At 41.0% G+C, this 18,980-nt stretch overlaps 1 protein-coding gene across 2 annotated transcripts; it reads right to left on the bottom strand.

Annotated features, from left to right (window-relative positions):
• Window positions 1-2,045: 2,045 nt before the first annotated feature.
• On the bottom strand, window positions 2,046-14,889 carry bcl2l11 (BCL2 like 11). 2 transcript variants are annotated; one of them, XM_060925373.1, is made up of 4 exons: window positions 14,572-14,889; window positions 12,721-13,067; window positions 10,499-10,632; window positions 2,046-4,273 (listed from the first exon to the last, which is right to left on the bottom strand). In XM_060925373.1, exons 1-4 carry the CDS (start codon window positions 14,577-14,579, stop codon window positions 4,160-4,162), a joined length of 603 nt encoding a protein of 200 aa, XP_060781356.1. In that variant the 5' UTR covers window positions 14,580-14,889; the 3' UTR covers window positions 2,046-4,159. The 2 variants fall into 2 exon arrangements, with proteins under 2 accessions (XP_060781356.1, XP_060781355.1); XM_060925372.1 differs by lacking the exon at window positions 14,572-14,889 and adding an exon at window positions 13,607-14,176.
• Window positions 14,890-18,980: the final 4,091 nt, after the last annotated feature.

The following is an 18,980-nucleotide window of genomic DNA, read 5'->3' as shown; positions in this document are numbered from 1 at the left end:
AAAGTTTGTGAACCCTTTAGAATTTTCTATATTTCTGCATAAATATGACCTAAAACATCATTAGATTTTCACACAAGTCCTAAAAGTAGATAAAGAGAACCCAGTTAAACAAATGAGACAAAAATATTATACTTGGTCATTTATTTATTGAGGAAAATGATCCAATATTACATATCTGTGAGTGGCAAAAGTATGTGAACCTTTGCTTTCAGTATCTGGTGTGACCCCCTTGTGCAGCAATAACTGCAATAACGTTTCCGGTAACTGTTGATCAGTGCTGCACACCAGCTTGGAGGAATTTTAGCCCGTTCGTCCGTACAGAACAGCTTCAACTCTGGGATGTTAGTGGGTTTCCTCACATGAACTGCTCGCTTCAGGTCCTTCCACAACATTTCCATTGGATTAAGGTCAGGACTTTGACTTGGCCATTCCAAAACATTAACTTTATTCTTCTTTAACCATTCTTTGGTAGAACGACTTGTGTGCTTAGGGTTGTTGTCTTGCTGCATGACCCACCTTCTCTTGAGATTCAGTTCATGGACAGATGTCCTGACATTTTCCTTTAGAATTCGCTGGTATAATTCAGAATTCGTTGTTCCATCAGTGATGGCAAGCTGTCCTGGCCCAGATGCAGCAAAACAGGCCCAAACCATGATACTACCACCACCATGTTTCACAGATGGGATAAGGGTCTTATGCTGGAATGCAGTGTTTTCCTTTCTCCAAACATAACGCTTCTCATTTAAACCAAAAAGTTCTATTTTGGTCTCATCTGTCCACAGAACATTTTTCCAATAGCCTTCTGGCTTGTCCACATGATCTTTAGCAAACTGCAGATGAGCAGCAATGTTCTTTTTGGAGAGCAGTGGCTTTCTCCTTGCAACCCTGCCATGCACACCATTGTTGTTCAGTGTTCTCCTGATGGTGGACTCATGAACATTAACATTAGCCAGTGTGAGAAAGGCCTTCAGTTGCTTAGAAGTTACCCTGGGGTCCTTTATGACCTCACCGACTATTACACGCCTTGCTCTTGGAGTGATCTTTGTTGGTCGACCACTCCTGGGGAGGGTAACAATGGTCTTAAATTTCCTCCATTTGTACACAATTTGTCTGACTGTGGATTGGTGGACTCCAAACTCTTTAGAGATGGTTTTGTAACCTTTTCCAGCCTGATGAGCATCAACAACGCTTTTTCTGAGGTCCTCAGAAATCTCCTTTGTTTGTGTCATGATACACTTCCACAAACACGTGTTGTGAAGATCAGACTTTGATAGATCCCTGTTCTTTAAATAAAACAGGGTGCCCACTCACACCTGATTGTCATTCCATTGATTGAAAACACCTGACTCTAATTTCACCTTCAAATTAACTGCTAATCCTAGAGGTTCACATACTTTTGCCACTCACAGATATGTAATATTGGATCATTTTCCTCAATAAATAAATGACCAAGTATAATATTTTTGTCTCATTTGTTTAACTGGGTTCTCTTTATCTACTTTTAGGACTTGTGTGAAAATCTGATGATGTTTTAGGTCATATTTATGCAGAAATATAGAAAATTCTAAAGGGTTCACAAACTTTCAAGCACCACTGTATGCAATTTCAGGGATGTGTTTGTGTGTGCTGTAAGGGTCTTTTGAGTATCTTCTTACAACATCCAGATGCCTTGACATTTCTTTCATCTCTTGTTAGTGCTCACTGTAAATACTAACTACAAAAACAGTGCCAGCACAGAAAGTAGAGGCACCCTTGTAAGAAAAAAAAAAAAATAGGCCTACAGTATAATTCTGACATAAACCTCAATGGTTGCCTCAGGTCCATTATTTCTCACTGCAATTACAGCAGGAATACAAGTACAGGATTTCATGCCATTTGTGAAGTACATTTGCAGAGGTTATGATCATGTAGGAATGGTGCAGCCAGAGCTAACCAAATCTATATTTTATATATAAGAAATGCATTTCTTCAGCAATAAACATGCATTATATTTTACACTCAGGATTGCATGGTAAAGTGCTTCTTTAAATTAGACACGACAGACATTTTTAGAAAGATGAAAAAGAAGCTTTTATTTACAGCAGTATTGCACAAGTTGAGCACAGCAAGGTTTCAGTGCAAACACAAAATGTAAAAAGGATAAAAGAGGAACATTTTGCTACAAATGTACTGGGTCTGCGAGGTGGATCAGTTAATGAGACTGAATCTTAAATCCAGTGAACGGGAATGCAGATCATCTTGAAATTTACCTTCTGTGAAAACGTTTGTTCTGAGGAGAAAAAAAAAAAAAAGCGGAAATATTTTGACATAAAATATATGACCTTTCCATTACCGGGAGTTTGATTATATCCTGATCTTTATGGTTGTGCATACATCATGCATAATGTCAAAGAACACAATGCAAATATCAACATTTACATACAGTACGTCGAAACAAGTTCTTTGGTTTTGACTGGTAAACCTGAAACAGTTAAGGCAAGCTACAAATGGCTTGTCATTTTGACAAGAAATTCAATTGTGAATAAAATGATTAAAATATGATGGAAGTGACATGCCCATAATTACATTTTAGCAAGTGGATTGTAAGTATTTTTAATATCTGCTGATTCTTCTGGGTATTGGTCATCACTTAACATGTCTAACATAATTAACATAACAGTTGTTAAGTACCAAGAATGGTGGTGTAGAATATGACTCATCATCTGCAATGCTAACTGCAATACTGAGGAAATGGCAATGCATAAAAAAAGGCTTGAGTAGATGCAGGTTAGAGCCATGGACTGGATCATGTTGGAAGCCCATTTTGTTTAAAACTCCACAGGTATAAATCCCCTGAGTCACTGAGGCTAGTTTTATAACATCATTACATCATGTTTCTTGAATCTAGTCTCAGTGATAAAGGCTGTTCTTGGTCAAAAGTCAGCAAGAAAAAACCTCATATGAAAATCCCCTGAATAGCTTTAATCTCTCACACACACACACACACACACACACACACACACACACACACACACACAAAATTAAAAGTGGAAGCACCACCCATGATGAAATGCCCAATGCAACCACAGCTGACCAACCTCAAGTGTATTATTAAACCTTTCACTCATTAAATTACACCATGGGCCAAATTTAAAACTATTAAAATCATTAATTTGTTAAAAATAAAAGTTTCTTTTCAATCACTTTAAAGTGGAAACCTGTGTCTCGTCTGTCCTTAGAAGTTTTAGTCACTTGCTTTCATTCATTTTCACAAAATGGGGGGGAGGGGGAGGAGGAGCCTGTCAGTATTATAGCCAAGGCTAACGTTTCTCCGGCAAAAACAGTGTCGAAATCACACCCCTGCTATGAGCTGGCTGTCCCTCAGAGTTTTGAAAAGCCAAAAGGTGAAATTAACACCTCACAAATGTCTGACCTGGTTTGTTTCTGTAGCCCTCATAAGCGGTCAGTAACCAGTCATAGATTTCCTTGTTTCCACCAAGATCTTCGGGCAATACATGATTTGACGTATTAAAAATAATTTTGTGTATACTGTTCATTCAACAGAAGTGCAAATTTTGACTTAATAAAGAAGGGCAGGCAGAACCGCAATATTACCGCTAACTAATCCACTTCAGTTATAGACAATCAAAAAAAAAAAAGGAAAAAAATTTTTAAAACCACCACGACTTAAATACAACAGTGGCAAATAAATACAGAAAAGACAAGTTTTTAAAAGATATACATAGTTAAAATTAAAATAACAAAAAACAAACAATGAATGAGCACTGAAAAAGAAAGATTAGCGCAACCGAGGCCATGAAGGCATATGCGATCGACACGTCTTCACTTGGTGAAAAACGGAAAAACTCCAGAGACAGAGAGAGGTCTCGCAACCTTCTCGACCCAGTGTTTTAATGGCTCAGCTTTCCATGTTCATGCAGGAAACACAGCTGTCTATGACTCCATGTTAGATCCCAGAATTCCCCACCCAATTCCACGGCATCCAGATTCCAATCTCTTCTCTGGACAGGGAATGTCAATGTCAGCGTGCAGTCGAAAGAAGAACAGGGAGAGAGAGCAAGAGAGAGACACAGAGAGAGACAGAGAGAGAGAGCAAGCACTGTGTATTTACATATCTACAATCGGGTGCTACTTGTCTGCTGGGTGTTCTCCTTGTCCATCATCTTTGTCTCAGGAGGAACTGTAATAGCCGTCCAATCAGGAGCCCTATCCACAGCATGATGGCGGGCTCATTCTGGGCCTGCTGAGGGGCTGCGCCACCATTTCTTTCTGCCTGTTGAGAGGAAAGAGGAAAACATGTGTGTGCATGTCAATACTGTGATTCATTAAAGCACTCACACAAATTCTTCTGTGCACACGGTGCATAAAGAACAGTTTCCCCAATCAGATTATGTGGATGGTACCACACAGGCACCTTAAAGATAGAGGACCGTGGATGTTCTTCCTTGGATAGCCTAAGACTACAATTGCTATGAACAGTTTACACTTAAGTCTCCATCACTGACCAGTTAATAACTTAAGTTTGATACAATACACTTGGAAGTTCAAACTCTAATGATGCTCACACTCAAGTTCCTGTTAACTATTTGGCTACAGTATACAGTTATAAATCATTTCTCTTTCTATAATCACACTACCCGGAGTCACCCAGAAGAGGATAGGTTCCCTTTTGAAGCTGGTTCCTTACCATTGTCGCCTCTGGCTTGCTCATTTGGGATAAAGTTAAAATATTTATTTAAAATTTTATATTCACATTTCTGAAAGGCTGCTTTGTGACAATGCCCATTGTTAAAATAGCTATATAAATACAACTGAACTGAACTGAATTAAGTTAGAATTAGTACTAGCTCCAAGTTTCATGTAATTCTTCCACCCTGGGCTCTTGGCATCACGATCAGCTCACAGTATTTCAGCTAATAAAACAAGTCTCCTTGTTAAAGACAACTCTGCTTTGTGAGATCTGGCAGCAGTCAGGCTGAATCAGGTGGCCTGTTCTAGCCCTTGCTTTTGGTGTACTTTCACACCATGCACACACAGTGACCCCGATAAGAACAGGGCATTTCCCCCTGGGGGCTCTTGGCAGGAACCAGTGAGGAAACACACTCCAGAATGAAAAAAGGAAAAGAAAAAAAAAAAAACCTTTCCTGTTGCGCATAAAAGAAGGATGAAAAACACCAGGCTTGAGAGGGCTGCCTCTACTTCACCTCCAGGATAAGAATCATTTGCCTAAGGCTAATAAGGTCAGCTATAAGAGCTAATAATCAAGGATGAATCATGAATTCTATCTGGATTAAGGCAGGTGCAAATGCTTGGAGAGATAAAAACAGGAAAGCAAGAGGATACTGACTTGAAGCATGCGGTCTGAAATAGCCTCAATTATTCCACTTGGCTAAAAAGCGATTTTAATAAACAAATACAGCAGGTGAAAAATAAGAGGGGACTTGATTTAGAAAAAAAAAAAAAAGATTAAATAAATAAATTAAAAGGGCCAGCCAAAAACTACAACGTGCCCAAGAAGTGATTGTGTGCTCAGCCAGAGGAAACAGGTGAGGAGGAAGTGGAGTAAAATGGAAGGACATTTAACCCTGTGGTGTGGCACACACAGAGAGAGAGAGAGAGAGTGTGTACTGCAGCAACAGCATGAATGACTGTGTATACCAAAGGAATGATTTAAGTTGTAACACATCACTCAGTGTCAATCAGGGCATGCTTCCAAGTCACACATTACTTTCAGTCAATGGCTTTGAACCAAAATGTATAATTAAACAACCACGAAACATAGAAATAAGCACATACGTAGACCTTTTGAGTAAAAGTTACACCTAACATACCAACATGAGCTATATGAAGCCATTTTATTTTGCTCTACTCATGTTCTCAATGAAAAACTATCAATATCCCATGAACAATATACAAACAAGCAAAACTGCATAATCTTCCATTTACTACTACATATATCTGGGTATTTCTGGTAAGTAATGTCCCAGTTCAATCTGATCTAAACACTACTTCATTGTGCGCTTCTGCAGAGACAGCATGCAGTCCCAGTTCAGAGCCAAATGACAGGGGGAGCATCCCTTTAATCAACCCCAATTAACTTGCATACCACTGCGTAAACAAGAGGCAAAGAATCACAGCTACAGTGAAAGACCACTTCTTTTTAATTCTGGGTATACAGGATGTACACAGTGTACATTTAGACTGTATACGATCAGATCATCACTGTGGTTCTTACAAATAACTGCAATACAATACTAAAAACAGTAAGGTGCAGAGAAAAAGGGGAGGGATGAAGAAGAAAATAGTGGTTAGGCATGTCAGAGCCACTCACTCAGTCATTTCTCAGAGAAAACTGGAAGCGGGTGTGCGAGACCACGTGGAAGAAAAGCAGAGAAGCCACAAGCACACAAAGCCATACAAAGTGCAAAAACACTCAGCTCAGCTCAATGCCACAGCATGGATGAGATGACATGCACTTTTTCTAATATAGTCAGAGATTTATTAAGGCTATTTTAGCAAAAACAGCTTCCTTTGTTCAAAAGAAAGTTAGCACTCTAAATGAACCACATCCCTGGAAAACATCAGCTAATTATTCAGTTATTCATTGTATTTGGTAACTACTTTAATTAATTTTTTTAAAAATCCATTTTGGAGTGGCATAGTTATGAAAGTGAAGTAAATCTGTGGGCAACTATACAGAATTTAATGATAATCTGTAAAAATCTATTTGGGCAACTTTACTCAGTCTTTTAAGCTGTTGTGATTGGCAATGGCTGATTTATCCTTCATTAACTGGTACAAATTACAGCAATACTTTACAACCAACTCCAATTAATCAAAGCACATCTCCAAAATCTGAGTACATTCATGACATCAATAGCAGAGACAATGCACATGTACAGTATATACTGTAGTTTCAATCCTAACAGCTATGTTCTGGATGAGGTGTCTAATACTCTGCTTTAAGCTTGATAAATTGTCAATCATTCAGCATCTTGCCACAGATAGGGCTCTGGTTATGCACTGCCAAACAACATGTTGGAACATAAATGCCTTCAGCAATCCTCCCCTGAGAGGTGGCCACCTGAATAAAGAAACGTCCACAGGCACAAAGGAAGAAGTCGTTCTGTTCCTCCGGGGGGAAGGAGCTGTGCAACCAAAAAGCAGTGATGCACATCACTGACAAAAGTCAACAGTGTGCGTTGGTGGGATGCAGACGACAGAGTGGGCCAGAACAGTGCCACCAACACTGAGGCCAGACATCTGCTCTGCATTAGCGCTTAGCTTGCTTACTATACTGGACTGTTTCACATCTCACACTGCTACCTCTCAACTGAGCTTTATGAAATATGAAGTGAGTTCAGTAGGAATTCTGAGAAGACGCAGTGAATAATACAGCACCATAGCAAAACACCAATTTTCTCTTCTGATTTCTTTACTGGGCGGCACGGTGGTGTAGTGGTTAGCGCTGTCGCCTCACAGCAAGAAGGTCCTGGGTTCGAGCCCCGGGGCCGGCGAGGGCCTTTCTGTGCGGAGTTTGCATGTTCTCCCCGTGTCCGCGTGGGTTTCCTCCGGGTGCTCCGGTTTCCCCCACAGTCCAAAGACATGCAGGTTAGGTTAACTGGTGACTCTAAATTGACCATAGGTGTGAATGTGAGTGTGAATGGTTGTCTGTCTATGTGTCAGCCCTGTGATGACCTGGCGACTTGTCCAGGGTGTACCCCGCCTTTCGCCCGTAGTCAGCTGGGATAGGCTCCAGCTTGCCTGCGACCCTGCAGAAGGATAAAGCGGCTAGAGATAATGGATGGATGGATGGATGGATGGATTTCTTTACTGATCAATGGTACAGGAATATCAATGCGACACTTGGTGTAGCAGGTGAGTGGTGAAGGAAGCCAACAGAGTCTCATGATTGTGTAGGTGTCAAAATTTCACATCAACTTACTCATATGAAGAGACAGATAAAATTATGGGGAGGGAAAGTGTTAGAGGTTATAGACTTCATTATGATTTCATTCTAATTATCCTGCAAATTTTACATAAGATTTATCAGAAGCTTGTAGATTTTGATCCATGACCTGTCTTTAATCACATGCTAAAAACACGAATGAACACATGGATGGAGGCACTAAAGAAAGCTCGGAAAGTAGGTCAAGTGACATGTATCCATCAAGCAAAACAAAGAAAAGCAGTGACATCACAGACATGTGAAAAAAAAAAATAAACAGGAGGGTTTTTTTTTTTTAAGTTCAAACACATCCATTTTAAACTTCTCTGGACAGCTCAGTTTTGACCCTGACTAAGAGCAGATCTTAGCTGAGCCTTGAGTGCGTCTGCATGGCGCTGAGCAGAATGACCCAGTGGATAATTAGAGCCCACAGTCTAACCACAGGGTAAACATTATGAAGTCAACTCGTCCCGGTCACATACGAACCCTGCCATGCAACACTCTCAGCCTCCTCTCCCTCTTACAACTACTACAACTACAAACTCCTCTGTACATCTGCAGTGGGAACATACTATTGTGGCCCTTAGCCTAGCTCTGTTGTAACACACATCAGCTAATGCATTTAAAGTCAAGGAATGTAATGCTCTCTTTAAAAATGACAGATACACGCAAAAACTACATCAGTAGTCCACCATAGAACAGTCTATAATGGAGAAGTAATCATAACAAACATCTTTACTTGAAATCTATAATATGGAGGATACAGCATGAGAACAAGGCAAGCTGTCACAAAAGATTCTTAAATGATAAATACAGATCTCAAAAAAAATGTAAACTAAGGTTGGTTTCGGTCAGAAGAACAAATCCAAAGCTGTGATTTTTACTGAAATTCAGGCAAACAAAGTCAGTAGACAACTTGTGGTATTCTTAATATAGTACCTACAAGCTTGTTTTCAGACAATCCTTTTCCAAAAGGGAAACTCTGTTCTACAAAAAGAACTTCTAAGATAGTGATAGTGGAAAGCAAAAGAAAACGGCATGTTTTGCAGAACACTGAACGTGGGACATATGACACTGCACCTGTTCTGCTTTCTGGTATATGACATCGTTCTGTTACCGACATCTTAGCCACTTCTACATGGAGGTAAAGGAAAACATAACCAAAACAAAACAACTCTGATAAAGGTGACAGGCTGTTTCTGAGTCAGTATAGTAGTCACGGTTTCAAAATTTTGTAGGCATGCTGGCGCTTCCTGCTCAACAAGATTTCTGTGTAATACTTCCATGAATGTGCCAGAATGCTAATATAGTTAACAACACTATAGGAAAGATCACATAGTATTAACTCATTAACAGCTATTGTAGCATAATATCCCTTTAAATCTACTACTTCACAGCTCCTCTTCCGCTAGCTATGCTTCAGAGTGTGCATGTGTTATAGATGTGTGACTGCAATGCTACATTATGTTATGTTATGATGACGTTTGAAACACAAACACAAAATGAACCTAAGCCATTTATAATGACCCTCTTTAATTTTTTTTCCTAAATCCTGGAACAGTAATTAATCCATTTTACAGAGCTAAACAAGTGAAACAATGATGAATAGACGACAAGAGATCAGCTCGTGTGAGATAAGCTACGATTTGCATAAAAAGTTCAGGGTATGGCCTACATGAAAGCATGTGATGTGGACGAATATGAAGAGTATGTGTGAGTGGTGCAATAACATACTAGCATTGGACATAAAGCCACGCACTACTACCATGCACACCAAGATAAACGAAAGTTTTAGATTTTCTGTAGGAACAAATACAAATTCTGTATTAAATATTGCTACGACCCAGAAAATCCATTTTATGTGGCCCAGAAAGAAGCCAAGTCACAGTCATCCAACACTGGATGTTCATCCAGTATGTCTGTTATTAAAAATCTATTACAGGCAGTAGGGAAAATGAATGCAAAAACCCACAGTTATATCATGTTTTATATGCTATGTATTTGTATAATAAATGCATAATAAGCATCTCATCTGATGCTTATTTTGAGTGGAAAAAGCATACATAGAAAATGATAAAGAGGCTCCTTGTACACAGTCAGAATAAAAATGTTAAACTGAGAATCCTAAAAGGGAACAGGGTTTTCATTTCAAAAGTTTCAAGCAGAGCCTCTTTACAAGAACTAGTAACCTTCCAAAGAACCTTTGAGAACTTCTGTTTCTAAGAGTGTACTGCATGACTCATGACAGGCGGTTCCTTAGGAGAAGACATTGATTTCTGTCTGTAAATGAAGTGATGTAACATGCAGTGCAGATATGCAGTCAAAAAAAAGTACATAAATATTTAAAGTAAAGGTAAGTAAACACTTCAAGTGAGAGCCCGTCTCCATTTCCCTGCAGTGGCATAGGAAATCTCAAATGCTTTCAACACTCTAGTTCCTCATAATGAACTAATAAATGAACTAATAAATAAGCAATGAACTAATGTGTTCTTCACATAGATCTGACCAAACATGTTATTAAATGCATGAACACAACTATGTGTTTCTCACCTCATGAAAATAAAGCTGGTTAAATTCATCGCCGATGCGCCGCAACTCTTGCGCAACGTATGACTCCGCTTGCATGTCCCCCGCAGATGCTTCTCCGTGGGGTGGATAGTGGTTATGGAGAGCAGGCCATAATTCTAGAAAAAGAGCAACAAATAAACAAGGAAATATCAATTATGTTCATGCTATGCAATTTACCCTCATGACCTAAATATAACACCAGAAAATCTTTTTTTAAAATTAGGTACATCCAGCAATACTAGAAGAAGAAAAAAATGAACAAAGTCATACAGAAAGAGGTTATTTTGTTTATATTCATTTATGTCATAATTTCAGCACTAGTTTTCATGAAAACATGATGCAGTCTAAATACTTCCGGTCGTGAGATATCAAATGTTATGTCCCGTTAAATAATCTTTTTCTGTCTATTTGCCTTTTTCCATTGTCTTAATCTTATTTCTGGTTCCTGTCTTTCTTGAACAAACCACATTTCACGCTCTCTAAAATCCTTAAATTCTACAAAGCATTGTAGCTGCTGTGTGTTGCAGATTTTGAAAACCATCTATAATCAGCGTGCATGAACTGTAGGACAACTGTGTGAACAAATGAGATAATTCAGCGCTGATACTGTAAGACCTGCAGTAAATCTGAGTTGTGGTCAGAATGCACTGGAGAGAATATTGAGGCTAAGTGCTATTAATACAACCACAATCTGGCTGGAGGTGCACTGATTCTCCAGCTATGACTCAAGCGAGAACCAGTTTTACTGTTATTTCTCATGCCCAATCATATTACGACCATATGCTACTCATTTCTACACATCAGCCTCATTGAGGCTTTCACTATAAAATAGGCAAAAAAAAAAACCAAAAGAAAAAAAAAAAACAAAAAACAAAACCTCACTCATGATATTACTCAATTACATTCTCTACTTTTACAAGCTTGGCCACAGGCCAATGACAGCAATACTGATGGATAATGATATAGCGTTTGTTTGTCTACGTGTGAACAGTCACTGTGGCTGGATGGATTTGCGATGTGCTCTGTTTTGACTGACACACTAACATGATACAGTTTGTTTCGCTATGTCAAACACATCACAACGTATTCCAGAGCCATCTCTATTTCAACTCAGCTGGCAGCAATGCTAATACAACTGGCAACCAGACAAGTTCACAGTTACGGGGGCCATCTGACTGACATGAGGAGTTTCTATACATCTCACAAACCAAAACACGACAGAGTTTGTGTGCCGATTTAATGACAAACTGCTACAATGAAGCCAAACAAAACAAGTGAATACTGATGGGGTAATCCTGCTTCACATGAGACAGATGAGAGCCCTGATAAGTTACTGTTGCTTTCCTTCTCCAATAAGAGTGGCCTCTTGGAGACAGGACGCTAGCAAGGCACTCCAGGAACATGATTTATCACTAGTTCTCATCTCCTGCCTCTCTATAGGAGAGAATAGGAATGGTTAGATCTTGTGTCTGGGCTTCACAAAAGACTATTTTGACTGCCAGAGGATAGAGCTCCTGCTCTGGCTGGTCACCTGAAGCCTCTGCAACAGTACACAGAAATAAAGAAACAACAAGCAAATCAGCTTACTCCATCGCTTCCATTGTGTGGAGAGGTGCACGCTAACCCCCTGTACACTCTAAACATGGGGGTTGCCCTCAGTGCACAGACAAAAAAAAAAAAAATTATATATATATTTCCTGTGGGTATGTGAAAAAAGGTACACGGACCTCCTAACCCAAACGGATGTTCATGCACATGCAAGTATACTACAGTTACATGTGTAAACAAATGCTTAACTGTATGCAGAAAGAAAATGTGAATAATGTTGATTTTAGAGGACACACACTTTTATTGTCATCCAACAAGTAGTGACTGTATAAATAGGACGTTATTAAAAGGTGTTTACAACACAAATGAAGTATGGAAAAACTATGTTCAACTGTCATGCACCTTTTGCCAGTCCAGGTAGGCTATCTAAAAGCTTTTCATGCATGGAAGTTTCTGCTGTATGTAAATTTCTCAAAAGACATGCAGCGAGGACTCACAACGCAGAAGTCGTTATGAATGAGATATGAATGTGAGGGAGCATAACATGCATCACAGTGTAGAGAGAAACATCAGCATGCAATCCCAGCACTGTAACAGAACGCACCGGGAAAGGGAGGGAGGGAAGGAGGGTTGGAGGAGGAGAGGGGGATCCTTACCATCATTGTGCGCGTCGCCTCGCGCTTCGGAAATGCGCTGCAGGGCGTGAATTATCACTTGACTAGACGGACTCGGGGTCTGAGTGGCCGTGCTATGGGTGATTAGCGGAGAGCTCGGCTCACTGTCGAACGAAAAATATCCACTCGACGACCTGGAGAGGGTTCGGAACACAGGCGATCTTGACTGGTAAGCCACACGGCTATTCGGCACCGCGATCCCGCCCCTAATCGACACTTGTTCCAGTTCGCTCGGCTGAGGGCTCTCACACGGCTCGGCCCGGGAGGCGCTCTCTCCGCATCCCCCCTGCTCCTTTAAGAAGGCTGGGCCGCCGGCCCGGTATTGCCGTCTGCGGGATAAAATAAAACAGCAGTAATTACCGTTTCTGGCATGCGGGTAAAAGGTTTTTTTTTATATATATTTACTTAAGCTGTGCACGCGAGCGGAGTTCCGGCACCGTCTATCGAACAGCCGATGTGAGGGACCGCGTTTCCGTTTTACTTCGCCGCCGTGTTTACTCACGACGCCAGCTTTGTGACGGCCGGGTCATCCGAGACACAAACTCCGGTCAAACTGCGTCACAAGTCAACTTCATTCCGAGCTACAAGTTTAACTTCCTATTTTCTTTCTTCGACGCGAGTCGGCCGAAACACACCGCCTTCATTTGAAGCCGAGTCCCAGAGCTGTCGGCTTAAGGATAAAATGTCACACACACACATCCTCCAGCAGCACAGAATATCGAGTCGCGTTTAGAAATCTTGTCTCGTGCACAGAGGAAACGCATCGCCTGTGGCTTAAATCGTCGCGCGACTGACTGTGTGTTTGTTTGTTTTTCCTCCCGTGCCAGCATGTCTAATATAAACAACGCCATGATGTTCAGTAACTCACGGGTAATGTAGTGTACAGTTGACTCCAAACCGTGGACTGTTCCAAACCGCTGTAAACATCAGGAGAGATGAGGTGCTCGTGCGTGCGTGCGTGCTCACCGGATCCTGCGGCGCTCGAGAACTCTCCGAGCGGCACGAAGCGCGAGCGGAAACGCGCGTCCTCGGCATCACAAATGATTGGATTACCGCGCAGTTGACTGGCAGTCAAGAAGCCAAACAAAAAAATCATCCACAAAAAAAGTTTTCGGGAAATATGAGCTCCTCCTAGTGGCTTAACTTTTTCGCAGTTGGTCCCGCAAATAAGCGGAAAAAAAAACCTATAAAGTAATCTGGATAGACTAAACACAATATTTTCATATCATAGTCGCTTTGCGTAAGTGTCACCGTTTACCGTTTTGCGTAGTTGATTAAAATACAACCCCGACTGCTCTGATCCAGCGCTCGTGCGTGGGCAACACAGAGCAAAACAACAACAAACAGGTGCTCTCTCTCTCTTCTCTCTCTCTCGCGCGCGCTCGCTCTCCCGTTTTCCACAACACGGCTAAATAATTCAGCAGCAAGGACTTTTCCTTAATCACTCCATTTTCAACTTTTATCTCTGACACAGAGGTCTTTCCCAGAGAGAAAGAGAGAGAGAAGTGTTATGGTACGAAAAGACCGTGCAGCTTAGTCGGCAGCTTATTATTTATATAATAACAACAACCCAGAGTATTTTTTCTTTTATTCTTTTTGATCAGAAGCAATAATAACATAACTGCATTAAAAGCCCAAAATAACCCATGATCTGGAATGAATTCAGAATTGCACGCAAAATTAACACACTATTCTTTCTTTATTGCTTCAATGATCATTTAAATCTTCATGGAAGAAAAAAAAGTTATCCGACCTATAGAAAGAAGTCCAAGATATTTTTTTTTAAAAACATTTTTGATTATGACACAAAAGACTGCGTTGTAGTCTTCTCACCTGGACATGTTCCTGGGGCATACGGCTTAGGAGATCAAGGAGAGAAGAAAAACCGACAAAGGCGAGCAAAGAGCATGCAACCGAAAGCCGCTGTTTACAAAAGAAGGCAGAAGCGAGAAGAAAAGAAGTTGCATTTAGATGTTCTCAGATTGTAGGCAGCTCAATATAACTACAAGTTCCGAGTTGTCCTGTTGGTGGGAGAGGGGGGGAAAAAGTTCTTCCAGTTCGCGATGTCGATAAGAAGCGTCGCGGGTTTGTTTTCGACTCCTTTGTTTGTGGGCGCTCTGAGAGAAGCGCGCTCCTCCTCACTATACTTCCTCAGAGCGACTCCGAGCGCGCACGCGGCTGTTCAAGCGTTTACGGTCACCCCCTTGGCTCCGCCCACCATAGGGGTGGCGTCTGTAACTTAAAATAAATGCTGCACTGGATGCAGGCGTATCAGCTGACACCCTGGATCATATATGCATACATGCATAACTGGATATGATATATTTTAATCAAGTGTACATAATGGGAAAAAAACCCTATCCGTTCAAAAGTTTACACACCCCTTTCTGAACGTAATATAAATGTTCCTTAATTACTGAACCCACCCTGATAACTGCGTCCAACTTTTTTGGTAGCTACCATCTGCTGCTTTTGGACCCTCTCGGCTTTAACTTATTTCTTTTTTGGGTTATTGTTTTGTTGCAGGGTACACCCATATTTTGTGTTTCTTTTATTGTAGTATTACAAAATAGAGGTAGGGACATTTCCCATCTTTGGGCAGCATGGTGGCGTAGTGGTTGGCACTGTTGCCTCACAGCAAGAAGGTTCTGGGTTCGAGCCCAGTCGCCGACGGGGACCTTTCTGTGTGGAGTTTGCATGCTCTCCCCTTGTCTGTGTGGGTTTCCTCCGGGTGCTCTGGTTTCCCCCACAGTCCAAAGACATGCAGGTTAGGCTAATTGGTGGCTCTAAAGTGAATGCGACTGTGAATGGTTGGTTGTCTCTGTCAGCCCTGCAATGACCTGGTGACTTGTCCAGGGTGTACTCCGCCTCTTGCCCATAGTCAGCTGGGATAGGCTCCAGCTTGCCTGCGACCCTGCACAGGATAAGTGGTTACAGATAATGGATGGATGGACATTTCCCATATTCCCTCACATAGAAACCAAAGGAGAACTTTGGAGAATGCCCAACGGTACTGTGCAAGCATTGCCCTCTACGTCCTACATGGGCTATACATCCCTTCAAGACTCAATATGTTTTTAGTTGTTTTCAAATCCATTCCTTGTGGTACACTGCACAACTACTTTCATAATTTGCTATCAACAAATAAATTAATACATTAATAAATCTGGCTTTTTAATTGCACATGCAGAAAGATCCATGCAGAACAACCAGCAAGAAGTGTTGCATCTATGGAAATCATTTTTGCGTCAAGTTTAAAATTCTGATACTAGCCCCAGGACAATGCTTTAAGGCATTTTATGCATTAAACCAAGTCAAATACAAAAGAAAATCTTAATGAACCTGGCTTGTTGATTGTTAGTAATTTCCAGAGTATTACTAAAGGTTAGAGAAGCAGCTTTGGGACCAAAAGGCTGCTAGTTCAGTTCCCTAGACCAGCAGGAAAGGCTGAAGTGCCCTTAAGCAAGGCACCTAACCCCCAACTGCTCCAGGTATACTGTATGTCGCTCTGGCTGAGTGTCTGCTAAACGCCATTAATGTAAGTGATATTTTAGCTATAGGCTTATATATGGTGATTAAATCATATCTTATGAGGTGGATTTTGTAAGTTGCTGTGATCAGTATGTTTTATACTGGACCAAACTACCTAAATTAGGCAACTAGCTAGCTACCAAGATTTTGACAAGTTATATACAACCCCAAATCAGAAAAAGTTGGGATGGTATGTTGAAATTAAAATAAAAAACAATGATTTGTAAACAGGGCGGCACGGTGGTGTAGTGGTTAGCGCTGTCGCCTCACAGCAAGAAGGTCTGGGTTCGAGCTCCGTGGCCGGCGAGGGTCTTTCTGTGTGGAGTTTGCATGTTCTCCCCATGTCCGTGTAGGTTTCCTCCGGGTGCTCCGGTTTCCCCCAAAGTCCAAAGACATGCAGGTTACTGCATAACTGGTGACTCTAAATTGACCGTAGGTGTGAGCGTGAATGGTTGTCTGTGTCTATGTGTCAGCCCTGTGATGACCTGGCGACTTGTCCAGGGTGTACCCCGCCTTTCGCCCGTAGTCAGCTGGGATAGGCTCCAGCTTGCCTGCGACCCTGTAGAAGGATAAAAGTGGCTAGAGATAATGAGATGAGATTTGTAAACAATCTTTGATCTGTATTGCATTCATAACAAAACAACAGCACATTATTTGATGTTTTACCTCATAATTTTTTAAAATAAGCATTACAATTTTGATTCTTGCAACACACTTAAAAAAAAAAAAAAGTTGGGACGTTAAAGCATTTACCACTTTGTAATGTTGCGATTCCTTCTCACAACACCTAAACACCAAGTGATGAAGCAGTTCAGGTGTTATTTTGTCCCATTCTTCCTGCAAACAGGTCTTAAGGTGTGCAACAGTATGGGTTTGTCGTGGTCGCATTTTTCATTTCAAACTTTGTCACACATTCTTTATCGGGGACAGGTCAGGACTGCAGGCAGGCCAGTCCAGCACCCATACCCTCTTGTTCTGCAGCCATACCTTTGTAATGTGGTTTTGCATTATCTTGTTGAAATGTTGTTGTCTTGAAGGCAGCATATGTTGCTCCAAAATCTCAATGTACTTTTCTGCATTAATGCTGCCATCACAGAAGTGTAAGTTACTTTTGTCAACAGCACTGACCCAACCCCATACCATGACAGATCCTCGTTTTTGGACTTGTTGCTAGTAACATTCTGGATGGTCCTTTTTGTATTTGATCCAGTGCATGCGGCATCTATTTCTTCTAAAAAAAAAAAAAAGACCTGGAATACTGATTTGTTTAACCACTGTGTGAATAAACCTCTGGACACAGATAATATAAGGTTTCCTTTTTGCACAGTAAAGTTTTAACTGGCATTTGTGGATGTAACTCTGTATTGTAGTGCTTGACAAAGGTTTGCCAAAGTAATCCTGAGCCCATGTAGTTATATCAGCTATAGATCAATGACGGTTCTTGATGCAGTGCCATCTGAGGGATCAGGGATCACAGGTGTTCAGCTTAGCCTTGCACCCTTGCCCTTTACACACCTCCAGATTTGTCCAGATCCCCGTTAATCATTTAATGATAGTAGAGGGTTAAATATCCAAACCCCTTCCTAGCTTTCTTTGAGGAACACTGTCGTTAAAAATTTCAGTAATTTTCTCATGTATTTCTTGACAAACTAAAGATCCTCGGCCCATCTTTTCTCTTCAAAGACGAGGCCTTTCCTGGATACTAATTTTGCACCAACTCATGATTACAATCACCTGTTGACATCATCTGTTTCAAATTACATAATTATTTAATTGTTTTACCACTTAATTTCCCCTATCCCAACATATTTTGGAATGTGTTGCAGGTCTGAAACACAAGAATGGATGTACATTAACAAATGAAATGAAGTTGACCAGACAAAACATGAAATATCTTGGGATCTTTCTGTCTGCAATGAAATATAAATCAAAATAAATTTAGAAATCACTGCTTTCTTTTTTTATTTGCATTTTCCATATCATCCCAAATTTTTCTGATTTGGGGTTGTAATATCATTTTGCAGACCACTCCTTCAACTTACAGTGATACACAGATTAATTGAGTGGAGGTGGAAAAGAGGGTGGGTGGGTGTGTGTGTGTGGGGGGGGGGGGTTTGGGCTGGAATTCTAGGTGGCTTATTATTTATATTAGACAGCCAAGAAGTCGTCACAGTAGATATGCAGGAGGTGTTGAAGGGTGGGAAGGAGATGGGGAAACTTCCTCACCATAAATGAAATACAGATGCAAATTTATAGGGCATAAGTGAGGAGGGAGATATGTTCTTTTTCCCCAAACATCAGTTGTTTCAAACTGAATTATGTAAGGAATAAAATATGATGGTGCATGCTGTTATAGGAAATAATAGGAAGCTTATTATTTTCCCATAATAGCTTATTAGCTATTATGTGACCACGAGTTGGCCTAGTGGTTAGCATGTCCGCCTCTTGATTGGGAGATCGCGAGTTCTACTTGCGGTCAGGTCATACCAGAGACCATCATAAAAATGGGACCTACTGCCATCTGGCGAGACATGCTGCAATACAGATGTGAATGGGGAGTCAAACTCTCGTGGTTACCAGAGGACCAGCCCCCCACTGTAACCCTAGCTATGTAATAGGCAAGAGGCCAAGGGCTACAGAAATGGAGATCGGCGCCACCTAATGCGCCATACGGTGCGGGAAGGACTTTAGACTTTTTTTTTTAGGCTTGC

This window comes from Neoarius graeffei, chromosome 7, assembly GCF_027579695.1.
Source record: "Neoarius graeffei isolate fNeoGra1 chromosome 7, fNeoGra1.pri, whole genome shotgun sequence".
In the NCBI taxonomy this organism is placed as follows: Eukaryota; Metazoa; Chordata; class Actinopteri; order Siluriformes; family Ariidae; genus Neoarius; species Neoarius graeffei.
Note: the sequence above shows the minus strand (reverse complement) of the source record. Positions and strands in the feature narration are given on the sequence as shown.

Coding starts and splice junctions, on each gene's coding strand:
- bcl2l11 (XM_060925372.1), bottom strand. CDS start 13,773: ATGCCGAGGACGCGCGTTTCCGCTCGCGCTTCGTGCCGCTCGGAGAGT. Junction 13,068..13,606: donor AACTGTACACTACATTACCC/GTGAGTTACTGA, acceptor TTTATCCCGCAG/ACGGCAATACCGGGCCGGCG. Junction 4,274..10,498: donor ACCAGCTTTATTTTCATGAG/GTGAGAAACACA, acceptor TCCTCTCAACAG/GCAGAAAGAAATGGTGGCGC.